This window comes from Eutrigla gurnardus (assembly GCF_963514095.1).
Source record: "Eutrigla gurnardus genome assembly, chromosome: 16".
Lineage (NCBI taxonomy): Eukaryota > Metazoa > Chordata > Actinopteri > Perciformes > Triglidae > Eutrigla > Eutrigla gurnardus.
Window position 1 is genome coordinate 23,313,709 of NC_139927.1, and position 21,314 is coordinate 23,335,022.

Sequence of the window (21,314 nt, forward strand, 5' to 3'; positions counted from 1 at the left end):
CACCTGGCTCCAGATCAGCCAGCAGCACACAAATAGCACACATTTGATTTGGAATGGCCTGGTTTCAACCATTTAGGTGCGTTCACACCAAACGCGACACAAATGAGGCAAACTTTTTCCCATTTTGAAATTTGCCTGTGCCACTCTAACGTGAAGCCAATCAGCATTGACATGCTCCTCGCGTCGTCACTCTTCATTTCATAGACAGAACAAAACTACGAGTGCAAACCGTTTTAAGTGTTTACAGAGCAGCTACAGTGTTAGCATATCCTACCTCTGATCAATCAAAATACCTGGGTGATGTTATGAGCTCATGTACTGTATATTTATAGCACAAAGTGTAGAATTAAAATTTTGCACATAAAAGTCAAAATTTGGACTGAAACACTATTGAATACCCAGATAACTTTTTAACTGAAAACATGGTCTGGGTATTTAGTTAGGACTCTTTAAAAAAATCCCTTCAGGACTACATATGCCAATAAATGACGTTACCTTGCAGTGAGTTGAAGATGGAGAAGAGGTACATGAATGCCAGGTTGACGGGCCCCCAGGCAAAAAGAGCGAAGCCCCACGTCATCCCCAACAAGAAGGTGAGACTGATGACACTCCGCAGGTTTCGTAGAACCTGGATCACAGCACAACAGGTGAAAAAGAGTTTTATCTTTAGTCTTAATTATTGTTTATGATTTCTCTCTAGTTAACTTTCACACTGTTTTATTGTACCTCCTCTCGCAGCGTGCGGTTGCTGCGTTTTCCGTTGCGGCCGCAGATCTGCAGCATCACCACAATGAACATGGCCACGTTCAGCAGAAACACAAGGCAGAAGTAACCAACGCAGGTGGTGTAGAAGACGATCGAGTTCTGGATCCAGCAGCTGAGGACCGAAGACACATATTACTCTGACATGGATTTACTGTTGAACAAAACTAAGACATTTTCATTCTAGTGTTTCAAAAACACTTCCTGGTTTTGTGAAAGAAATATTAGAAGCAGCACCAGCTACCACCTAGAGCTGGAAGAAGGAAACACAAGATTGCCCATGGAGTGAGGGGGTATATATAAAAAGTGGTTTCTACCCAACTTTTATCTTTTATGTCACACCACAACTTATTTGAGACTTTTCAGTCTGGTTTTAGAGTTTTACACAGCACTGAAACTGCTTTCCTTAAAGTAACCAATGACTTTTAACCACAGACAGAAGAGAGTGTGCAATTTTAATTATTTTAGATCCGAGTGCCGCCTTTGACACTGTAGATCATAACATATTAATCGATCATCGTTGGGTCGTTACTGGGTTGGTATCAGGAATACTGCTGCACTTGGTTGGTTTTATTCATACCTACATAACAGAACCTGTGTGGTATAGCGCAGGGTTCCAATTTAATTTTCTATTTATATGCTTCCGCTCAGCCAGATTATCCAGCGGCACAGTTTCCTTTCATTGCTATGCTGATGACACACACATATACGTCCCACTGAGATCCAACGACCCAAGAAGCCTGGCTGCTCTCTCAGACTGCCTCAAAGACATAAACCGCTGAATGGCCATACTTTCTCCAACTAAACCTCTCCAAATCTGAAATAATACTATACAAACATCACCAGCCCCATCGGCCGTAGTCCACTATACGTCAACCGCAAGCCCACTGCCAGCTATGTAGATCATCTTTGATTCAGACTTCACATTCATCCCACATATTAATGAAGTTGTTCAGTCCTGTTTCTTCCACATCAGAACCATCTCCAACATTTTATCTCAGCCAGATCTAGAAAAAATCATTCACGCCCTCATAATTACCCCCTCTAGATTATTGTAACTCTCTTTTAAAGTTGTACTCCGTTAGATTTGAGATGCGTTGCTTCCAGCTGCCTCTGTGGCGGTAGATGGAACTGCAGGCGAGCCTCTGGCACCTCATCTCCCTCACCAACAGTGTGGACTGTCTCTCACTTGTGTGATGCCTTCATATGCTCCACACTGAAAGGAGGTCCATGGTTTTCCCTCATTTGCGGTCACTTTGCTTCTTGATGACTTTCTTCTTCACTTCCATTAGTTTGTTGTTTCTTTTTCTTGGACTGGACGTTGAATGGTCTTCTTTCTCTGCCTGTTGATCCTCCATTGTGAGTCAGCAGTAATGAAATGTACCTGGTCAAACACTTTAGACTAGAGGTAGCCTGACTCAGCAGTTGGAAGTTACCGACTACAAGTAAACGCAGCATACTTCCGTGAGTAGCTCCACCTGGGAGACCAACCACTGCTGACTGAGAGAAAAAGCTAAAACTCATTTAGAATTTTGCACGGGACTGTTGCCACAGACATGGAGATCCTATTTCTGGTACAGTACTTTCATTAGTGGGTCACATGATCGATCACCATTGTTTCACTACAGAGTACAACTTTTTAGAAATACTGACCCCATATGAGCCTGTTCGCAGCCTTCTTTTTAAACTTTTTAACTAACTACACTAACTAACTAACTAACTAACTAATTAATTAGAAAGTTATTACTGTAACTTATTTCTTTTGATTGAGTGATTCATATTTATTGTCTTTCTACTGTCTTTTTACCATAACTTACAAACTCTACCCATCGTTTCTCTTGCTATGTTGATGTGTTTATGTGTATGGACCCATATGTGTCTTGTTTCTTAAGATGATATATAAATAACGTTATTATTATTTGTATTATTTTTTATGATTATTTTAAAATACTGTATATACCTGGGCCCCTTTACCAGTGCTAACAACTACTCCACCATGCAGTCTGCATGTTTTTGTTTTAATTAAAAAATATATAATTAACGTATTTTGTGCTGGTTAACATTTCCAAATAAAATATAAATTACAAATACATGAACTGTTTTGTGTCTATGAATTTGTTTATTACTTACAACTCTGAGGATCCTGACTCTCCTTTGCCATACTCCTGCAGGCCGTAAGAGTTTTTATCCAGCGCAACAACAATCCCCACCAACACTGCAGGAAGCCCTGAAACAAAAGCAACCATGCATCAGGGTTCATACGTCTGCCTTTGACTCTTTGTTGCTGCCCTGACAGATATCACATTTATATCAAAATACAATCACTTTTCTGAATAAAGTCTTAAAGAAGATACCTTGACCTTTAATTTAAGGTGGACATGACACCGTTTTAATTATTTATTATCTGGGAAAAAATAAGTTAGATACCTCATCCTAAACCCAGATGGGGACGGCCAAGAACCAAGATAATAATAATAATCTCTCATCTCATCTTCAACCGCTTATCCAGTGTCGGGTCGCGGGGGGCAACAGCTTTAGCAGGGGAACCCAACCTTCCCTTTCCCGGGCAACATCAGCCAACTCTCTGATCTAGTTCTTTCAGTCATGACCCATCACTCATGACCATAAGAGAGGGTAGGAACGAAGATTGGCCAGTAGATCGAGAGCTTTGCCTTCTGGCTCAGCTCTCTTTTCGTTTGCAAAATGGTGCGGTACAGCGAATGCAATACCGCCCCCACTGCCCCATCTCACGTTTCATTGTCCCCTCACTCGCAAACAAGGCCCCGAGGTACTTGAACTCCTTCACTTGGGGTAAGGACTCATTCAAGACAGCCCCTCCACCACCAAAGCCTTCAGCATTTCTGGAAGGATCCCCCCGGACTTTGTCACTGAGGAGTTGTTTGACTACCTCAGTGACTTCCACCAGGGAAATTGACGATGATCCTCCATCAGCTTCCAACTCTGCCTCTATCGTAAAGGGCGTGTCAGTCGGATTCAGGAGTTCCTCAAAGTGCTCCTTCCAATGTCCAATTACCTCCTCAGTTGAGATCAACAGTGTCCCATCCTTACTGTATACAGCTTGGATGGTCCCCCGTTTCCCTCTTCTGAGGTGCCAGATGGTTTTCCAGAAGCACCTTGGTGCCGACCGAAAGTCCTTCTCCATGGCTACTCTGAACTCCTCTCACACCTGCTGCTTTGCCTCCCTCATGGCAGAGACCCAACTCACCACTAGATGGTGATCAGTTGACAGCTCTGCCCCTCTCTTCACCCAGTGTCCAATGATCAGACAAAACAATCACAAAATGGATCATCGACCTTCGGCCTAGGGTGCTCTGGGACCACGTACACTTATAAAGCATCCTTATGTTCGAACATGGTGTTCGTTATGGACATTCCATGACTAGCACAGAGGTCCAATAACAAACGACCACTCGGATTTAGATCAGGGAGGCTGTACCTGAAATTTGCAAAATCGGGTTTTCATAAAATCCAAGAAAATTTCAGTAGGCAGAATTTAGTACTCCAAGAGGATTTTTTGTAGAGGACACTCACCCGCAAAACAAAAGTTTCATGTTAGTCGGCATTACGGTGTGTTTTTGTGGCCAAATACGAAACCTCCAAAATAGTGACATTTTTCGTTTTTTCTACGCACACCAATTTTGATGAGTTTTTTTTTTTTGCCCCCAAAAGGCACGTTCAATCCACATAAGAATAATAAACAGATTAAATACAATAGGGCTGTGCCAGGACCAACGTTGTTGGTGCTCGGGCCCTAATAATAATAAACTTTACTGATGTAGCACCGTTCATAACATAAAATGCAGTGCTAAACAAAAAAAACATTAAACAAATCAACAACACAGGATTTAAAACAGAGACCACAGAGTGAGAAACCAAAGAAAAATATACTAAATGATTAAGTTCTGTTAAATAAAGTCATAACAAGTAGGACTAATTTGAGTAGTAAAACCAATTAATAATGCTAAAAAATTGTAGTATCGTAAACATCGGGTATTAATTAAAAGCAATTCGATAGAAATATGTTTTGAGCTGTTTCTTAAAACTATAAACAGAAGTTGATTGTTTGATATGTGCAGGGAGTTTGTTCCAAACCGTCGGTGCACAGCACCAACCAATGGGTGACCACTTCTACCAGTCAGATTGAAGCCACTTGGGCACCCCCCAGTGGTTGTATCAAACAGGACACAGTTGAAACAGTTGAACTGTCCTCAGCTGAAAAAGGCTTCCACTTAATGGAAGGCTTCCAATCCTTTCAGTTACATTTTAACTGATTTGTTTATGCTTCAACTACTTCAATCAATTACTCTTCAACTGTCTCCTTTTAATGTTTCCTATTTGATTGACACTCAACTCCTTTCAAATGGTCTTTCAGCATAGACGCTTGAATTGTCACTAATTTCTTTCAGGACTTCCACTTAAACTGAAAATTCATCTCCTTTAAGAGCTTAAAATTAATCTTTATCTCAATATAGCACTTGTACTTGACATTCACTCGTCACCTTTCATTCAAATTGACACTTCAGGTATATTCAGTGTAAATTGAGCTGTAACTTCCGGTGTCTGTGTTATTTTCCTGATCAGCTCCTCACCCCATCCCACGATGCAGAACTTGAGGATGTATCGGCGTATGTAGGTGTTGAAGACTTTGACCAGAGCGATGTACATGTGGATGGACTCCAACCCCATCCAGGTGAAAGAGGTCAACAGGAAGTAGTGCAGGAAGACGGCCACGGACAGGCAAAGCCAATCGGTTTCCAGACTGGCCAGCCAGCCGTCCAACAGAAAGACCATGTTGAGGAACAACAGGGACGTGCTGAGGTTCATCAGGATCTTTGAGGGGTAGTCTCGCCGTAGTTTTCTGTGGTAAGGAAACGTGGGGGAAAAAAGTGGTTGATGTGGTTTAAATGTGCTTTTGCTGACAACGTTATTGCCGTGATTTGAGCTCATTTTCACTTCCATTCATTCACACCCTCCTGTTCTGACCGAATCAACAATTGGTTGGTTACACCTCTTGCCAAAAGCTTCTCCACATGTCACCACTGAGGGGGTTTCTCTGGTCCAGATTGTTCTGGTTCATCTGAGGTTTTAAACTTCATCAGTGATTCACAAAGTTGGGTTTGCTGCAAAAATTTAATTTTCATCTAATCCAGCTAAGGATGGGGCACAGAAAGAACAGGATGTAGGGAAAAAAAGTTCTAGACATAAAAACCAATACTTGTGGTGCAATTATTGAAACCAGCACCTCATGTAGCCTCTCTACTGAACAGTTACACTAAACACAAGCACATTGTCGGCTTAGCATTAGGTTTGAAACTCGAGTACACTATTAGTCCAAAGATGTATGTTTTAAAAAGTGGGTGGTATATTGTGACTCCTCCATAAATTATTGCACATACATTTACATATTTATGCACATGTTCATGGTGTCTGAATGACAAGGAATTACAATTAGAAATACTACAATGTTTGTTCAATACATTAATCATATTTTCTGATATTTTCTTCTTGATTTTTTTCATTTTGATTAATCAACCACATGATTAGACACCATTTGATGGGGAAAAAAACTATCTTTAATTCTAAAACAGAATTACGAAAAATGGCAATGGAAAATACAGAATTAGGGAAAAAATAAATAAATGAAATACTGATTTCATAGAGAGGAAGGGGGGGGGGGGGCATGACTTGTTTTTATCGACAAAGGGGGGGCCCTGCAGAAAAGGTTTGGGAATCACTGACTCAGACACATTTATCTACATTAGACACACTTCATAAATACAATACTGTGAGTTGTTTGTTGAACACTGCCATTGACTTAACACACTATTTTCAATCAGCTGCACCCATAATGCAACTGTGAAAACACCTCTGACCAATTACATCACTTATGATGTGTTGTAGAGGACACTCACCCGCAAAACAAAAGTTTCATGTTAGTCGGCATTACGGTGTGTTTTTGTGGCCAAATACGAAACCTCCAAAATAGTGACATTTTTCGTTTTTTCTACGCACACCAATTTTGATGAGTTTTTTTTTTTTGCCCCCAAAAGGCACGTTCAATCCACGTAAGAATAATAAACAGATTAAATACAATAGGGCTGTGCCAGGACCAACGTTGTTGGTGCTCGGGCCCTAATAATAATAAACTTTACTGATATAGCACCGTTCATAACATAAAATGCAGTGCTAAACAAAAAAAACATTAAACAAATCAACAACACAGGATTTAAAACAGAGACCACAGAGTGAGAAAGCAAAGAAAAATATACTAAATGATTAAGTTAAGTTAAATAAAGTCATAACAAGTAGGACTAATTCGAGTAGTAAAACCAATTAATAATGCTCACACTAAACTCAAAGTGAATTTTTCACGCGTCACTATTTCATACAAAGTTAATACAAAGACGTGAATAAATCCAATGTGGTTTTGTGTATTTCAGCTCAAGTGTGTCATTTGAAAACGCATTTGTTGAAACCAGAGCTGCGTTTCAATAACGGTTTGAGTCGCCCTCGCTCACTTGCCCTAAGCACTTGCCCTCGGGGGAATCCCCGCCGCCATCTTAAGGGCTGTTCCAATTCCCTGAACAGCTGAAGTGAACTCCGTGAGATCGACCCTTGAGGGCTGAGTGATCGAGTGAACAACGATAGTCACTTCAGGGCTGTATATCACCCACAATGCATTGCAGTGGTGCACGAAAAATATGTCCATGCGGCGGCGATAATGAACCTCAAACACCATTGTCTGCTGTCTATTCATCACCAAGGAAGAAGAAGAAAGAAGAAAGTAGAACATTTATTATATTTAATTCATTTTCTTAAATTGTGCAGTTAGACTGTCTGTTGCAGAGTTATGGCAGAGCCCACCGTTTACAAGTGTAAGTATATAAGCCGATGTATTGCCATCAAGCATAGAATACGTCTTTGTCTCAATGAAATGAGTCTCCACATATTCTGTGTAATTTGGAATAGGCAGTATAGCGCTACTCCAACAACGTGTGGTTGATCCATGATTATCTGGGCTGTTAGTGAACGAGGGCAGGTGTGTTCCATTTACCCCTTTCACTCCCCCTCCGCCCTCTTTCCCTCCGCCCTCCAAGGGGCCTCCGTGTGACGTCATAGCAAGGGCTGAGGGCAAGTGAGCGAGGGCGACTCAAACCGTTATTGAAACGCAGCTCAGCTCTCAGGGTGGAAAAGAAAAACGGCCCCCCTCCGTTTCGTGATTGTTTTCATGTGGACGCGAAAACGAAAACGCTGACGTCATCGCCCCGCTCCTCGACCCTCGAGCCTGATTGCTTCCCCCGCGATGTCTCGTAACAACAACAACAACGGCGGCCTCCGTGCTCGTAGCAGATATTCTGCTCGTCTGTACGTCGGCGTATCAGGGCCGCTTGTATGAAAAAATAACGGAGCCGAGAGAGGGGGGCGATATTCCGGGGAAAAAGTCGCAGATATGCTACTTTATTACGATGCTAACAAACAACCGCTAGCTAACTTCCCATGAATGTAGGCATTTATTTGTCTAATTAATCCATCCCAACGTGTGACAACGCCTCGTCAAGGTCCTTAGGGTGACGGCTGTTGGTGCTTATTGTTGGTTTTATTTATACGGGCCAAATTGTCATCTTATGGGTGTTTAGTGGTCGGGCGGAGATTAGCCGTAACTCTCACGTGTTGCCATAGCAACGGCAAACATCCGGTCATGCTCCGTCTCTTCTTCTGCATTTTTGTAGCAGAAACAGCACCGCATAAGGGCCTGGAATATGTACTACAGCGCGCTGAGTCGTTTTCAGTGGATTCATGTGGACGCAGATTTTCTTGAAACGACACCAAGGCAAAACGGAGGAAAAAAGTTTGTTTTGCTTCGTGTGTACGGGGCCTAAGTGTCTCTCTCTCTCTCTCTGTCTCTCTCTCCCTCTCTCCCTCTCTATGCATTCCGGGGGGTCCTTGTGCATTTTCACATCAACAATACATCAGCTGGCTGCATGTCATGTGACTCACTCGAAGGCGATGTAGGTGAGCAGCGTGGCAGCAGAGAAGATGGCAGAGACGCCGCAGCCGATGTAGGTGATGAAGGTCAGGATCTTGTTGTTCTTCGGGTCGATGTGGGGGGAAGCTCCAGAAATGTCCTACAGGCAGAGACAGAGAGACACCTGAGGGCTTTTGCACAATACCTAGATAAGGAATTAAGGCGGGATTTCTCAGTCATCCCGGCTGAATTTATCCGGTTGCATGAAAGCATGTTGCATATGTTATGGAATAAGTTACCATGGAGATGTGTCCTGTGGAGCTAGCCTGCTCCAGACCAGACTAACAGCCAGGATCTATCAATCTGATCTGTATCTCACTCACTTTGGGAAACCAATGTGTTCATTACAGTAATTCCACTGCTCATTACATGTTACCATCCAGTGGAGTAGCATGCTCTCATTATTTAAACACTGTGACCATTATTTTACATTCATTCAGCCTTTATTCATACTTATAATTGTGTTCATGAAGCTGTTCATATTGTTAAGTAAAGGTTCACCGCACATCGGTGGTCCGATAACCACACTGTGAGACGCCCTCGCTCCTTCTCTGCGATTTTGGGTGTAATGTTCTGATAAACCACTGGGGGCGCTGTTGTGAAGTGAGTTCGCCTTGTATGTTCCTCCCCAGCCACCGTAGCTGTCAAAGTTGTTTCATGTACATTTACATTTACATTTAGGTCATTTAGCAGACACTTTTGTCCAAAGCGACTTACAATAAGTACATTTATCAAAAGAAAGAAAGAAAGAAACCACAACATATCATTGCCGATAAAGTAAGAGCTAAAAATAGTGTTAGATCCTCGTCTGAGTACAGTAGTAGCTGTTCAGTAAACATACCTTAACAACAACAGTGCTATGACCAAAGTGCTATAGGTAAGGTAGGTTTTTTTTTGGGGGGGGGGGGGGGGGGGGTATAAGTGGGTCATGCTATGCAGAGTCGAGGTGAAGTCTGAACAGGTGAGTCTTTAGCCTTTTTCGGAAGATGGCAAATGACTCTGCTGTCCTGACATTGGTTGGGAGTTCATTCCACCACTGAGGCGCCAGAACAGAGAAGAGTCTGGACTTTGCTGAGTGACATTTGTTTGATTCCAGCGATGGTGGTACTAGCCAGTCGGCTGAAGTAGAGGAGCGAAGTGCTCGCTTTGGGGCGTGTGGTTTGACCAGTGTTTGAAGGTAGATGGGGCCAGTGCCATCGTCTTGAATTGGATGCATGCTGCAACGGGGAGCCAGTGGAGGTCCCGGAGGAGGGGGGTCACATGGGAGAATTTGGGTAGATTGAAGACAAGGCGTGCTGCAGCGTTCTGGATATGCTGCAATGGTTTAGTCGCCGAGGAGTCCAGCCAGGAGAGAGTTGCAGTAGTCAAGGCGGGAGATGACCAGGGCTTGGACCAGGAGTTGCATTGCAACCTTTGTGAGGAAAGTCCGAATCCTGCGGATTTTGTAGAGGGCAAATCTGCAGGATCGGGCCCCAGCAGTGATGTGGGGGGTTCAGGATAGTTGGTCATCGAGGATTACCCCCAGGTTCCTCGCAGTTGAGGAAGGCAATACTGTGATGCCCTTGACAGTGACCAACAGGTCCAATGCGAGGGCAGTCTTTCCCCGGGATGAAGAGGAGTTCGGTTTTATTCAGGTTAAGCTTGAGGTGATGTGCAGTTGTCCAGACAGACATGTCTGCCAGACAGTCCGAGATGCGAGTTGCAATGTGAGTGTCGGAGGTTGGGGGAAAAGAGAGGGATATCTGGGTGTCATCTGCATAACCAGGGCCCCCCCAGGATTTTTAAGACAAGATTGTGAAGACAAGGTCCAGTTGGTTCCCGGCCCAGTGAGTGGGTGGAGAGGGGGAGAGTGTAAGGTCAAATGTGGAGAAGTCAGTGAATTCAGATGAGTGCAGCTTTCCCGGGTGGATGTTGAAGTCACTGAGGACGACGAGTGGTGTGCCATCATCAGGGGAGCAGCTCAGGAGGGCATCCATCTCATCTAAAAAGTCACAGAGAGGACCGGGTGGGCGATAGATCACTATGATGTTGAGCTTGAAAGGAAGGGTGACAGAGACGGCGTGGAATTCAAGTGCAGATCGGGGTAGGTGGTCCAGGGGAAGGACCTGGTAGGACAACCTGGGTGAGATGAGGAGCCCAGTTCCTCCTCCTCGCCATGTTCGTCTTGGGGAGTGTGAAAACGAGTAGGCAGTTGAAAGAGCAGCTGGAGTGGCAGTGTTTTCTGGGGTGATCCAGGTCTCCGTAAGGGCCAGGAAGTGGAGTCTCTGCAGGGAGGCATACGCTGAAATGGTGTCCGCCTTCTTGACTGCAGACTGACAGTTCCATAGCCCCCCTAGTACTTCAAGTTCCGTACTGGTGGAGAATGGTGGGTGGCAGAGATTGGATGGATTACAGCCTCGAGCGATGGGTCTCTGGCAAAATCTTCTCCAGTTTGATGTCCTGACTGGGATAGGACACATGGCTGCAATGGGAGGTGGTTGAGATGCTTCCGTCAATTGACTTCCTCTCTGGACTCCCGCAGATAGACTCCCTTGTCTTCGTTCGGCTGTCCTGACGCCGCAGCTGACGCTGTAGTGACAAGCTCTCAAGTGCTCGGTTTACCTCATGCAGACTGAGGCCCCTCCCTCCAATCAAGTCTATTCACTACAGCTGAGATGGCTGAAACTAGGTAATTGCCCACTCAGTAAGATCAGCTTCACAAGAATTTAAACAACTAGCTCTACTCACAGAACGCCTAAACCCAAATCTACAATTAGTTTCTGACTTACCAACAAGATACAAAGCAGCTTCTTTCCTTTCTCCAGACAAAAATGTAGTTGTAGTATTTGAGCTCCAGATTAAAGCGCTACAGTAACAATATAACCACGCCTGGTTCATTTAACCATAGTTCTTCTTTTTAGTTTGCATAATTTCAATAATATTTCAAATTAGTTTCCATAACCATCTTTTTTCAGGATGTTATATGTATTTCAAAAGTGTATTTGTAATTTGGCAAATTGCTCTCCATTTTAATTGTTGTTACATTTTGAAATAAAATGTAACTATTATGAAAAGACTATGTACTCATTTGCAGAATGGTCTTTTGCGTTAAAGCAAGCCACGAATCAGTCACAGTTTGGTCCACATGGACTTCAGTTGTGCTCGCAGTGGAAGAGTTTTGTAAAGGTGGCTTCAGTATTGACTAATGCTTGTTAGCAGTTGAAGAAAACTGGAATATTCTCTATACAAATTATACATGTTTTAAATTAAAAAATGTGTTAACTACATACAATAGAACCCGTTTTTGCCCTGAACATTGTGATGTAGTGTGTTATGGCTTATAGTGTTTGTTTGCTCACTGGCTGTGTGTGATCAGAGCACCTTGTTTGATTTTCAGTCAGAGGTTAATTGAGTGTAGCTTGAGGTTTTCATTTTGTGTTTACAGTTTGGAGAAAATTAGGGCAGCTTTCAAGAAACATGTTGGCAGCAAAGCTGACACTTAACCTGAACTGTGGCCTTTCTATCTTACCATGAGGATGCCAAAGTGTGTCAGGTGGTCACACAGACAGACTGTTTTGTTGCTGGTGGATTCTTTGGATGCTCTGCAGCCTTCTCTGTTCCAGCCTCCAGCATAACCTGGTGGCAGCACAGGGCATTACAGTCACTCTTCACAGTCTTCGGAAGATGGTGAAGATACTACTAAAGGTACATCCATCCATCCATCCATTGTCTACCGCTTATCCTGTATTCAGGGTACTAAAGGTACATGTTGCTGAAAATTATTATATTAAGTTTTCTAACTTACTGTTCATACTGAAGTCCCAGAACATGCAGATCGGATTCAGGTGAGACTGTCAGGAGAAACATTTAAAAAATATCAAGATATGGCAGAGAAACTTGTTTCATTATTATTATTTAACTGTCTACTTACTTATTACTTATGTGTAAAAGAACATTTTCATAAGATATTACTTGAGCCCAAGTCAAAATTGGGCGAAGGCAGGGTACACCTGGACAGGTAACCAGTCCATCACAGGGCTGACATGTAGAGACAGACAGGCAACCAGTCTATCACAGGGCTGACATGTAGAGACAGACAGGTAACCAGTCTATCACAGGGCTGACATGTAGAGACAGACAGGTCCATCCTGCATGTCTGTGGGAGGAAGCCAGAGAACCCGGAGAGAACCCATGCTAACATTGGGAGAACATGCAAACTTCACACAGAAGGAACCCGAACCCGACCTGGGAATCGAACCCAGGACCCTCTCGCTGTGAGGCGACAGTGGACCCACTGCACCACCATGTATATTGACCAATAAACAAAAACTAAAAATGTACAAATCAAAAATGCGAAAAAGAAAAAAAGAGAAATAATACATACAAACACATAATTATATATAAAAATATAAAATTTAAGTTATTTCTGAGAAAAAAAATAAAATAAGAAATATAAAACTAAAGTTTTAAAATTAGACAAGAAAATGTAAAGAAATATGTAAATTAATAAAAATAAAAGTTAAAAAATACACTGCATGAAAAACGACACTACAATGTGAACATATGGCAACATATGGCAACAACCAAACATTGGAAACACACACAACACAAATCTGCAATTATAGACAGAGACACAGGCACACACACATGTACACACAATCACCTGTACATGTTCAGACAGGTGAGCGATCTCGATCTCCACCGGATCCCTCAGGTTCCTGATGGAGAAGTTCCCCACGCTGCTGGCAACCACGTAGCTGTTCAGAGAGCGGCCGTCCTGCTCTTTCTGGAGGAGACACAGTGTCGCCATGTGAGATTGTGGTGTTTTTCCTTCATGTGTTTATTGCTCAGACGGATTCTCTCACCTGGAAGAGGTTTGTCCTGCTGAAGAACATGAAGTTGATCCTGGAAACAGACGATCTGTCGGCTTCACTCAGAGAGACGCCGGACAACAGAGACGCAGGGAGGGTGACCTGAGCTAAAGGGTTACTCCTCTCTGATTCAAAATCAATCTGCGGGAGGAGAGGGGAGCAAGAAAGAGAGGAGCGGAGGGGAGGAAGAGAGAGAGGAGAAGAGAGGAGAGTTACCGGTGTGTGGGTGGTGTTATCTGTGGGTGGATGGTGTTATCTGTGGGTGGATGTGTTACCTGTGTGTGGATGGTGTTACCTGTGGGTGGGTGGTGTTATCTGTGGGTGGATGGTGTTACCTGTGGGTGGATGGTGTTATCTGTGGGTGGATGTGTTACCTGTGGGTGGATGTGTTACCTGTGGGTGGGTGGTGTTATCTGTGGGTGGGTGGTATTACCTGTTGGTGGGTGGTGTTATTTGTGGGTGGATGTGTTACCTGTGTGTGGATGGGGTTACCTGTGGGTGGGTGGTGTTATCTGTGGGTGGATGGTGTTATCTGTGGGTGGATGTGTTACCTGTGGGTGGATGGTGTTACCTGTGTGTGGATGGTGTTACCTGTGGGTGGGTGGTGTTACCTGTGGGTGGGTGGTGTTATCTGTGGGTGGGTGGTGTTATCTCTGGGTTGGTGGTGTTATCTGTGGGTGGGTGGTGTTATCTGTGGGTGGGTGTTGTCACCTGTGGGTGGGTGGTGTTTGGAGTGATGAAGGCGCTGAAGGACGTGCCGTTGAACATGCTGCTGTTGAGGGCTGAGATCCCCACAGCCAGGTGTCTGGAAGTGATGCTGATCGACGGACCATCAAACTCGATCTTCTGAACCAACTCATCGACCGTCTTCAGAGCTCTGAGGGGGACGTGGTACACACAGAGTAGTATGCTAGTACAAAAAGATAGCACAGTGAAGTAGTACTTCTGAATGGAGTTAAGTGCAGCACAACACAGTGCTGTAGAGGTACAACACAAGGTATAGGAGTTTAATATCATACAGTAAAGTACAGAAAATTATAATAAAATGGAGCACAACGGAGCGCTATATGTTCTACAGTAGGCTAAACACAGTACAGCCAAATCAGTGGAGTACGCTTTGTTAGACTAAAGTAGAGTAGAATGTAGAATGGAAGAGCACAATGGAGTAGAATAGAATGCAGTAAAGTACAGAAATTGCAGTAGAATACAGTAATGTGCAGTAGTGTTCAATTAAGCGGAGTACAGTCTGGTTTAGTAGAGTGAAGTTCAGGAGAATAGTAGAGTTCAGTAGAATACAGTGTGGTGGAGTAGAGTACAGTAGAGTGCAGCCTACCTCTCGGAGGTGGCGGCGAGCGCTGTCTCAGAGCTGGTCATGATGTTGGAGATGATGGTGACCACTGTGGATGCCAACGTGCTGTTGATCTTCGCCACGTTCACCAGCTGCTTCACCTTCGTCACCACTTTAGACACCTGCAGACAGACAGAGGAGGAGGAGGAGAGGAGTTTAAACACGCTCCTCCTCACAGGAAGTGGAGTGCTGAGAGCAGAGCGTGAACTCTCACCTCCTCATTGGACAGCTCATTGTTGGTGATGACTGCGAGCTGCACCGCCACCTCCGCTGCATTATCTGTACAAACAACGTTCTTCAATCAGCATCATCAAATATAAAGTTTGGAGAAGTCCCTGAGGTCCTGCAGGCCTAAAACTCTTACTCCTAATCCTATATTTCTTTATATTCTTTCGATAATTAAATACAAAATCAATTCTTCAAATAATCTGAATCAAATATTTACACACAGATATGGTTAATTGAATAATTCATGATTTATTACTCTGCTGCTTGCTGGCTGATTGTTGAGTTTTAGGTTCAGAAGTCAAAATTTTAATATATGCGCCAAAAGTCATAAAAACATTGATTAACAACATTTTCTTTGTCCTTAAAAGATTGATGTTTATTCTCACATCTGTATTCTCAGTGCTCAGTTAGTATATTATCAATACCATAATTATTGTAATTCCTAAAATACGAATAGCTGGCTCATCACAAATTTTTTGATGTGCTGTCATATTTGCTTTTATTGGTGGATGCATCTTGGTAGTGAAAAGCGTATCTGATCGGCTGAGCATACCTGCCGACACCTCGATAGTGTCGATGTCCGTGCAGTTACTGAAGTCTGCAGCTGACCAGTAGGAGGAGTAGTTCTGTGGACTGATCAGACTGACACACACACACACACACACACACACACAGAGACAATGAAGACATTGCTTTACCTGCTTTATTTTTATTTTGACATACTATACTATATATTTTTTATGTCATACAATAATATTGATTTAGTTCTTTAGTGTGTGTGTGTGTGCGTGCGTGTGTGTGTGTGTGTGTGTGTGTGTGTGTGTGTGTGTGTGTGTGTGTGTGTGTGTGTGTTACCAGGTCCTGGAGCTGCTCTGGTCCTTGTTGGGGAAGCAGGGCAGGGACTGAGTAACGGTGGGTCTGCTCTCAGGCCAGCGGTAATGGAGCGGATTCTCCTCTGGACAGTTTTCTGTTACAAGAAGGAAAACAGGAGTCAATTCACAGTAAAATGATGAAATGATGGTGTAGAGAGGCTAAATGCCGCCCATTCCGGTGTCCCCCTTATATGTGAAAAAATATGTCCATTAGTCAACGACAAGAAAACAAATCTTTTTCAGTCCTGTATGATGTTTGTCGATTCAAAAATGGGATGTAGATGATGCAAACAGGATGTTAGTGATGAAGGGATGTTAGTGACAGATATACAACAATATTAGACTTTCTTGACTTGAAAAATATTTTTAAAATTGATAAACATCATGTGTAATTCATGGCATAATTTAAATTAAAAGAGATAAAAGATAAAAAATGATTTGTTGTTGCCATTGTGTTTGTTGCCGTTGACTACCATACATATGTTTATGAAAAAGTTCCCATGGTGGTCCACATGAAGGCGCGGGACTTTGCCTCTCTATATAACCTGAACCTGAACACAAATAACCACATGCATGTAATAGTAGTAATTAGCAGGTGATAGTAGTAATACAGTCCCAAAAAAGAGACAAAAAAACGAATTAAATCTACGGAAAGCAAAACTCTCTGTGGAGGAAATGAGACAAAATCCCCCAAGGGAATGAACCATATATGAAAAGTTCTGAGAGTCAGAGTTTGAAAAAAGAAGTCACCGAAGAATGTAGATTCTTACCAATTAATGTGACATGAGTGGAGGCGGTCTGGACCTGCAGGCCGGTCCCCATGAGTCCCTCACTGCTGGACATCCTGGCATACACAGCAGCTTCACCCAGACTGTCATTGGTGATGTAATAATAAACCAGCAGGGCCTGGCACGTATAGCTGCGGTCGAGAAACATCAGGCATCAGACAAGCATCAGGAGCTGAAAACATGTTTCAGCTGCTGCAAACTAACTAAATTAAATAAAAGAATAATTCATGTCCATGTTTTACCTGGTGGGGTCGCCGCCACGCTGTACACCTGACTGTACACTAAAGAGGAAACATGTCAGAGGTGTAAATGGTGTTCAAAGATACATACAGACAAAAGACACTCATTACAAAATGACCATCATGCATCTGTGAGGTCAACTGGGCTATCTCCATACTTAGAGCAATTTTTGTATCACACAGGTTTGGTGCAAAATTTAAAAATGTTTTACCCCCCAAGTATTTATTAAAATGAATAAATCAAATTTCTCTTTCATAAGACAACAAGACCCTGAGCGACACCAAATAATTTTTTATTTGTATTTACATTGGACGGGTAAGTTCTCAGGAGGCTTCCATGTCGTTCCGCCATTTTGGAGACTATAACCATGGAGGAATCGCTTAAATGCGATTTTGTTCAGAGCCAGCGTGAATGAAAAGAGATCCCTTCAGCGAGAGACGCTTCCGGACGCGCAGGGTGGCGTGTAGGACCGGCTCTCCCCCGGGCAGAGAGCGACTTTTACCAACTTTCATCCGCCCGTGCACATGTATCTCAAGCTTTGTTATCTATCTGTGGTGGACGTCCCGGACACGACTTCTTGCCTTGTCAGTGTTGTAGAGCAATATAAGCACTTTAGTCACATTCGTTTGTGCTTGTTTGTGTCTAGTTGTTAGCTGATGCTATAGGCTACGACAGTAATGGAAGGCTACCAAAAATAAACCAATAAAAACATGGCAACATAAATCCCAATCTTGCTCGAGGAGGAATGACTTATACATGCTCACGCACGTTTGATTGAAATATCAACCTCATCACCTGAAAGAATACTGGTGAAGTGGTGTTGGACGACATGTTGTCAGAGCTTCTTGGTACATAACAGCTAAGTTGCAACAAAGCGATGCGCTAGAGAGTACTATTCATCTGAATGCAAAAAAACAATTCAACACTAGATGGGAGTAATTCCTACACACTGTCTCTTTAAAGGGGGACACCTGAACAAGTTAAGTTTATTTAAAAAAAGGTTCTCACAGAAGGTGTCTCACAGAAGGTTTCGAGTAAATTTTAGACAGTTGGTTCTTGAGCAGAGGATAAGGAACCTTAGGGTTCTATATATATATATATCTATATCTGAGAGTGTAAAGAAAAAGTGTTTATTTATTATTTGAATCTTTGCTGAGTTACCTGATGGAGTCTACGTAGACCGCGTGGGTCCAGTTCTGAAATGTTTGATTAAGCTGTAAGAAGAACAACAAATGAAACAGTCAACAGATGAATCAACACTCTTCTCTGAGTGTTCCCTCCATCCACTTCACACAATAAGAGACTGAAGGGTTTCTACTCTGATAGTGAAAAGACTTCATAAACCTTTACCTAATCTATTTAATGTGTTGCATTACAGTGGGTGTAAACTAGTCCAACACTCTGAGCAAATTGTGTCCATTCCAGCAGATACACTTATAACATAATTAATTTAGCTTTATTAATTACTTTAGTACATGTACAGTATGTAACTGTAAATTATTTTAAAAATTTTAGAAAAGATATAATAATAAAATATTTATCTGTTTGGTACAAAAGTTAATTACCAAGATATTGTCTCAGAGAATAAATGTTGTTCATATGTAAAGGGTATATTAAACAAATAAAAACAAACACATTTATGTGTGTATCAAAATAATTATTTATGTAACCATAGTTATGTTGTTGTACGTTTCTAGAAACCACTGATACGTTGAAAGTTTTTTCCGGCCAGAGCAATTGATGTAGTTTATTGATGGACAGTTAATAAAAGCTGGTGCCGTGAAAGTTATGGTGCTATAATGAGTACAATAGGCAAGAAAGTCCACTCGTGCTACGTAAGAAAGTCTGCTCGGGGATCATTATATTCATTTATGCTACGTACGTTACATTGCAGTTGTTTAGTTCTGTTGTTATGTTCTGTTGTAATCTAACATTGTTATGTTACATTGTTATGATACGTTGTTATGTTACATTGTTATATAACATTGTTATAACATATTGTTATGTAACATTGTTATGTTAGATCATTATGATAAGTTGTTATGTTACGTTATGGTACATTATGTTACGTTGTTATGTGAAACCTTTACTTTGCGTTTTTAAATTATGTTGTCACGTTCTTATATTAGGGTTGTTTACATCAGGTTATTATGAGTGAGGGAACCCTTGTTGGTTTAGTCAGCCAGGCACTATTTGCCCACCTTTTCAGTATTAAAACGACACTTTAAGATAGAGATATGAAATCAAGCTAGATTTGTGTTTTTCAGGCACATTCAGAGAGGTTCAAATTCATAAAAAGCGACTCACAGCAACTCAGCCAAGAAGTGGTAGACCACGTAAAATGACGGAGCGAGGTCTGCGGATGCTGAGGCACAGTGTGCACAGAGGTCACCAACTTTCTGCAGTCCATCGCTACAGACCTCCAAACTTCATGTGGCCTTCAGATTAGCTCAAGAACAGTGTAGAGAGCTTCATGGAATGGGTTTCCATGTCGATCAGCTGCATCCAAGCCATACATCAGCAAGTGCAATGCAAAGCGTTGGATGCAGTGGTGTAAAGCACGCCGCCACTGGACTCTAGAGCAGTGGAGACACTCTCTGGAGTGACCAATCACGCTTCTCCATCTGGCAATCTGATGGATGAGTCTTGGTTTGGCGGTGACCAGGACAACGGTACTTGTCTGACTGCATTGTGCCATGTGTAAAGTTTGGTGGAGGGGGATTATGGTGTGGGGTTGTTTTTCCGGAGCTGGACTTGGCCCCTTAGTTCCAGTGAAAGGAACTCTGAATGCTTCAGCATACCAAGAGATGTTGGACAATTCCATGCTCCCAACTTTGTGGAACAGTTTGGGGATGGCCCCTTCCTGTTCCAACATGACTGTGCACCAGTGCACAAAGCAAGGTCCATAAAGACATGGATGAGAGAGTTTGGTGTGGATGAACTTGACTGGCCTGCACAGAGTCCTGACCTCAACCCAATAGAACACCTTTGGGATGAATTAGAGTGGAGACTGAGAGCCAGGCCTTCCCATCCAACATCAGTGTGTGACCTCACAAATATGTTTCTGGAAGAATGGTCAAAAAGTCCCATAAACACACTTCTAAACCTTGTGGAAAGCCTTCCAGAAGAGATGAAGCTGTTATAGCTGCAAAGGGTGGACGGACGTCATATTAAACCCTATAGATTAAAAATTGGGATGTCACTTAAATTCATATGCGAGTCAAGACAGGTGTGTGAATACTTTTGGCAATATAGTGTATGTGTGCATGTGCCTGACATGTTCCCATGAGCAGCTGAGCTTTCTGGGTTTCCAATCATTCGACACTGAGAAAAGCTTGTCGACTGATGCCTGAAAAGTGCATAAGCGAACAGAGTAAAGCCATTAAATTAAGTAAATTAGGACTCATCTTACCCAGATGGCCACGGCTCGCTCCACATCAGCCTGGGTCAGCGCCGTCCCACCATCATCCACCACAAAAGAAACCCGGTAAAACAACTCCTCTGCAGAGAAGGCCAAGAGGAGAGACAGAGAGAGAGAGAGAGAGAGAGAGAGAGAGAGAGTGTGTGTGTGTGAGAGAGAGAGAGAGAGAGAGAGAGATGGGAAATCATATTTCAGTCACAATTTCACACATATAATGGAAGTCTTTTTGTGTGACACATAGCAGAAGATGATTTGAGCCGTTGGACCAAACTGCCTAATGTAAAGATCAGACAAATGTGCAGCAGTCATTATGGATTCTGTTTCTGTTAGAGATTCACCATCTGACTGTTTCATTCACTATTTGAGTGATTTTACACATTCAACGTGTCTTTGTGGCTCCAGTGACACATTTACTTCTCCACCAAAATAATTCAATAATTAATAATTCAGAAATATTTCAAGTAAAAACATGGATGATTATTTTCTGAACAAAAAAGTGATTTATAATCATAATAATAATAATAATATTTACATAAATTATGTATTTCACATAACTGTAACTTTTCTCAAAGTCATGTCATGTAAGTCATTTTGTGATTGGCGTGTTGTGTCCAACAAAGTGTCATTTCTCCGAAAGCAGGCGAACTGATTGTTGACTCATTATTGATCTTATTTCAATGAAACAAACAGAAGCATGTTTAGGGCTCTCTGCTCTCCTGCTATGCTTCACCTTGGCCACCAGGTGTCCCTCTAGTATC

At 42.5% G+C, this 21,314-nt stretch overlaps 1 protein-coding gene across 10 annotated transcripts in view; it reads right to left on the minus strand.

Annotated features, from left to right (window-relative positions):
- Positions 1-21,314, minus strand: part of adgrg6 (adhesion G protein-coupled receptor G6) — a 165,360-nt gene that overhangs the window by 21,856 nt on the left and 122,190 nt on the right. For all 10 annotated transcript variants that reach the window (XM_084031045.1, XM_084031044.1, XM_084031053.1 and 7 more), the window contains 18 exons: positions 20,548-20,636; positions 18,297-18,349; positions 17,138-17,176; positions 16,878-17,026; positions 16,091-16,202; positions 15,789-15,877; positions 15,222-15,286; positions 14,993-15,129; positions 14,371-14,536; positions 13,654-13,800; positions 13,452-13,574; positions 12,594-12,639; positions 12,318-12,424; positions 8,782-8,909; positions 5,373-5,641; positions 2,893-2,989; positions 727-877; positions 496-628 (listed from right to left, as the gene is read on the minus strand). In XM_084031045.1, the coding sequence (XP_083887171.1) occupies positions 496-628; positions 727-877; positions 2,893-2,989; positions 5,373-5,641; positions 8,782-8,909; positions 12,318-12,424; positions 12,594-12,639; positions 13,452-13,574; positions 13,654-13,800; positions 14,371-14,536; positions 14,993-15,129; positions 15,222-15,286; positions 15,789-15,877; positions 16,091-16,202; positions 16,878-17,026; positions 17,138-17,176; positions 18,297-18,349; positions 20,548-20,636 (2,100 nt within the window). The remainder of the gene's footprint in view (positions 1-495; positions 629-726; positions 878-2,892; positions 2,990-5,372; positions 5,642-8,781; positions 8,910-12,317; positions 12,425-12,593; positions 12,640-13,451; positions 13,575-13,653; positions 13,801-14,370; positions 14,537-14,992; positions 15,130-15,221; positions 15,287-15,788; positions 15,878-16,090; positions 16,203-16,877; positions 17,027-17,137; positions 17,177-18,296; positions 18,350-20,547; positions 20,637-21,314) is intronic.